At 17.2% G+C, this 4298-nt stretch overlaps 1 protein-coding gene across 1 annotated transcript; it reads left to right on the top strand.

The window, feature by feature from the left end:
- Positions 1–1017: 1017 nt before the first annotated feature.
- On the top strand, positions 1018–3063 carry LOC102680224 (kinectin-like; the record flags this gene model as incomplete). Its single annotated transcript, XM_006623393.2, has 8 exons — positions 1018–1048; positions 1409–1412; positions 1548–1922; positions 1990–2091; positions 2190–2312; positions 2388–2631; positions 2705–2854; positions 2952–3063. Coding segments are annotated over exons 1-8 (1126 nt in total), but the record flags the coding sequence as incomplete, so codon positions are not given.
- Positions 3064–4298: the final 1235 nt, after the last annotated feature.

The raw sequence follows: 4298 nt of genomic DNA on the forward strand, positions 1-4298 counted from the left end.
TTAATTGTAATAATATAATATTTAAAAAAATATGTAGACATATTTCTCTTACAGATTCTTTAATTATTTAGATATTAATAAAATATTTTAGTCAAAATATAAGTTTTTGGATTTTATATTTATAAATAGTTTTTAAAATATCAATTTTTCATCACAGAAATACTTATACTTAACTTTTTTGTTATGTAAAAATTACACATTATTATTGTACGTGTTTATAACATAAATTATTTTAATATTTAAAACATTAAAGATACATTTTCAATATCAAAAAATTATAACCTAATTTAAAATATTTTCTAGTTTTTTAGTTATTTATAATTAGAATATTTTTTTATTTAATTAAAAGCACTTACAAATTATCTTATTATTATCTATAGGGAAAAAATATTATATATTTTAATAAATAAATAATTGAATCAATATTGTAACTTTTTATAGAAAAAGACAACGATTTGTATTTAACATTTTGTTTATCTATTTATTAATATTATATTAATAAAATTAATATTATATTTTGTTTATTTGTTTTAAAACAATTATGTTAAATTTATTTAAATCAATTGTTAATCATTGTGAAGTTAATTGTTATTGAAATAAAAAAGTTAGTTAATTCTAAATTAGAAAACTAAAATTTTAGTGATTTTTAAAATAATATTACATCGTTTAAAAAGTTACCAGATGTAAATAAAAACATGTGATCAAAATCTAGAGAAATCAAGCAAATCTATATTTCTGATATATAAAATAGAAAACTATTTTTTATATATTAATTTATTTGAAAATTATTTATTGCTAGTAAGAACATAAATAGTTAAAAAAATAAAAATTCATAAAAATTCATACAGTTTGTAAAAAACAACTGTAAAAAATAAAAATTAATGCCATTTTATACAATGATAGTGATATAGTTAGTTAATTTCAATTTTGATACCAATATTACACTAGTGAATTATCGAAATTACAATATCTGTCACGTGATATTTATTTTTCAGGCATTTTCAATGTTTTAAGTAATTGAACGATATGTAGATGGCATTATATAACGGTTAGTTTGAAATGTTTAATTTTGAATTTTTATATATTAATATTTAAAGTTAAAAAAATTTATATTGAATTTATTTCAAATTAAGTCAACATATTTAATTTAATAAATGATAATTACATTATGACAAAGTTTGGTTAAGATACATAACAACATTCATTCCAAACTGGTAACAATTTTTAATCGATAGAGTATACACGTTTATTTATAAATATTTACATTTAAATATTAATTATATTGGTATTATATATAAAATGAATATTATCTGTGTAATATGTAGTGATTTATTAGTACCTTCTGATGATGTTTTTTATACACCATGTGGACATATTTTTCATTTTGCTTGTGTAACTCAATGGTTAGAAAGGTAAGAATCTAATAAATAAAATTTAATTTAAATTTTCATGAATGAATAAGATTTTTATTTACAATTAATAATATAGGTTTTCTATATCTAAAAAAATATTGAATTATTATAAATTTATTAATTTTTTTTATACAGATCCAAAACTTGTCCACATTGTAGAGAAAGGACTACATTCAATAAGATTCATAGAATATATTTTAATTTTGCCAATAATGATGCTATTAGTGAAGATACATACTCTTTACAAGACAAAATTGATAAATTGAATTTTCAACTTATGTTAAAAGAGAAAGATATTAAACATTATACAGAAAAGATTGAAACATTAGAAAAACAAAAAAAAGGATTAAAACAAGAAGTAGGAAAAACAGAGAAAGAAATAAAAGAGAAAACTAGTACTATTTATGCTCTCAAAGAACAAATTAAATATTTTAAAGAGCAAAATTTAGAAATAGAAAAAATAAGAAAAGAAATGGAACAGTTACAAAAAAATGTTGAAAATTATAAAAAGTATGTGCAAATTTATAGCATTTCATTGTATTTAAATATTATTTAATAAATATATTTTTTGTTTAAGTATAAAAATCTTACTTGAAGCTTCAATAGAAGATGTAGATGAGATGATATCAAGAACAAATGATCCTAGTACATTGATTACATATATATCTGTGATGAAAAGGTAATTGAATATGATTTATATTTTACATCTTATTTTATATCTTATTATTATATTTTTCTCTATTATATTAAAAAAATATTTCTTTATTTTACATTTAGACAAATGACAATTAGTTTAAATAAAAGAAGAGAATTAAGAAGTAATCTAAAAAGTTTACAACAAGAACTTACTAAAGTCTCAATGGAACGAAATTCCTTGTCTCAGGAACATAGCAAGAGAATGTATATAAACTTTTAATTAATATTAAAAAAATTAAATTGATTAAAGAATTGTATTTATTGTTATATGTTATTTAGGAAACTCGAAGAAGATATAATGGTTTGTGAAACTGAAAAAATTTGTTTGCAAAATAAGCTTGCAAAAATGGAAGAAGAAATATCTTTAATGAAAAAATCAATAAATTCTAATTCAAAAATCGAAAATATTTTAATTAATAATTCAAACAATGATATTAAACAAGATAAAATTGAAGATATAAATAATAAAATAAAAAGTAAAGAAGAAGATGTAAATTCAAAAGAGGAAAATCAGTCTATTACTGTAAAAATAATTTATTGTAATATATTATACATTCAAGTTTTTTTTATTATTCATATATATAATTTCTTTCCAGAAAATTGAGATAGATTCCCCATATCTTCCAGTAAAATCAAGAGGAGTATTTACTTTAAAGCAACATACATTTCAGAAAAATAGTACAATAAAATTAAATTCTTCAATTCTTACAAAAAAACCAAGAATTCAAGAAACGTACACTAAAAATGTAAGAATGTATATAATAATTTTAAAAATAGTATATATTAGCAATATATGTACATATATTTTTTTTTTTTTTTTACTTATAAAGATTATCGATTTAGGAAAATATAGAAATTAATAATATTGTGTATAATGGTTTGGGAGGACATTCAAAAATTGAACAATTTCCTCATCCTTCTAGAAGCAAAACAAAGAAAATAATAGATACTGGAAGTAAAGCTAAAAAATTAAAAATTGATTCAACTTATATTATTGATTAATAATAACATATTAATAATTTATAATATATATATATAAATAAAATTTGTAAATAGTATTTAAGAAAAATAAAAGAAGAGTTACATAGATTATAATTATATTTCAAGTTGTTAAAAAATTATGAATTATAAAAATATATATGAAACATTATTATTATGTATTTTTTCAATGAAACATTTAATGTATAAACTTATATAATATTTTTATTACTGATGTAAATAAATTAAAAGAAATATATAATATATTCAAAATTTGAACTTGACTTATGAAATTTCAATAAATAACCTAATAAAATTTAAATACTACCTGCAGTTAATCAAAAAAAATCTTAAAATATAAAGCAAAAATTTATACATAAAACAACAATTTATTAATTTATTTAATGTCATTTTTTGAATATGCAACATCTCTTCATAAACAAGTAGAATAAGAATTGACGATTAGCGCTATCTTTTGAATATTTTAAGAAGATAATTTTTTAAAAAAATGTCTTAAATATTCAAAAAATGCTATTGATAATCAATTCTTATTTTCTCAATCTTTTTTTTATGATTTGTTCTTCTTATTAATATATGATTCATTTATAGCAGTAATTACATGCTATCTTTATTTTTCTTGCATTATTTATCTATATTTATCTACAAATTTTTTTTTTTATATAAATATTTATTTACAAATTTATGAGTTCGAAAAATAATATTAATCTTCAATTATATTTTAATATTATTGCAATAAAAAAAAAATAAAACTGATATTTTGATATTGATATTTTGTTAAAAAATTTGTGCAAAGGATATATATTTTATATAAAAAAACTTTGATGTATATTATAAATATTACTATTTACGAAATCAATATCAAAAAAATTAATTTAGAAAAATTTTTAAATATTTTTTATTTAAAAAAAATAAAAATAAAAAAAAGTTAATGAAAATATTCTTGTACAAAATTTATTGATAATTTATCAATAAATACCAAAAGTAACTAAATGGAATCATATAAAATTTAGATCAATCTGATAAATATTTTTTGGTTTTTTGATTTTTTTTTTTAATTTATCATTATTTTTCAAATACTGTTATTAATAAAATATTTATAATATATTTAAATTCTAAATATCTAATATATTTAAATTTATAATATTTTGAAGAATTTTTAATGAAATATTTATAATATATTCTTTTAAATGT

Source organism: Apis dorsata, unplaced genomic scaffold (genome assembly GCF_000469605.1).
Source record: "Apis dorsata unplaced genomic scaffold, Apis dorsata 1.3 scaffold_885, whole genome shotgun sequence".
NCBI lineage: Eukaryota > Metazoa > Arthropoda > Insecta > Hymenoptera > Apidae > Apis > Apis dorsata.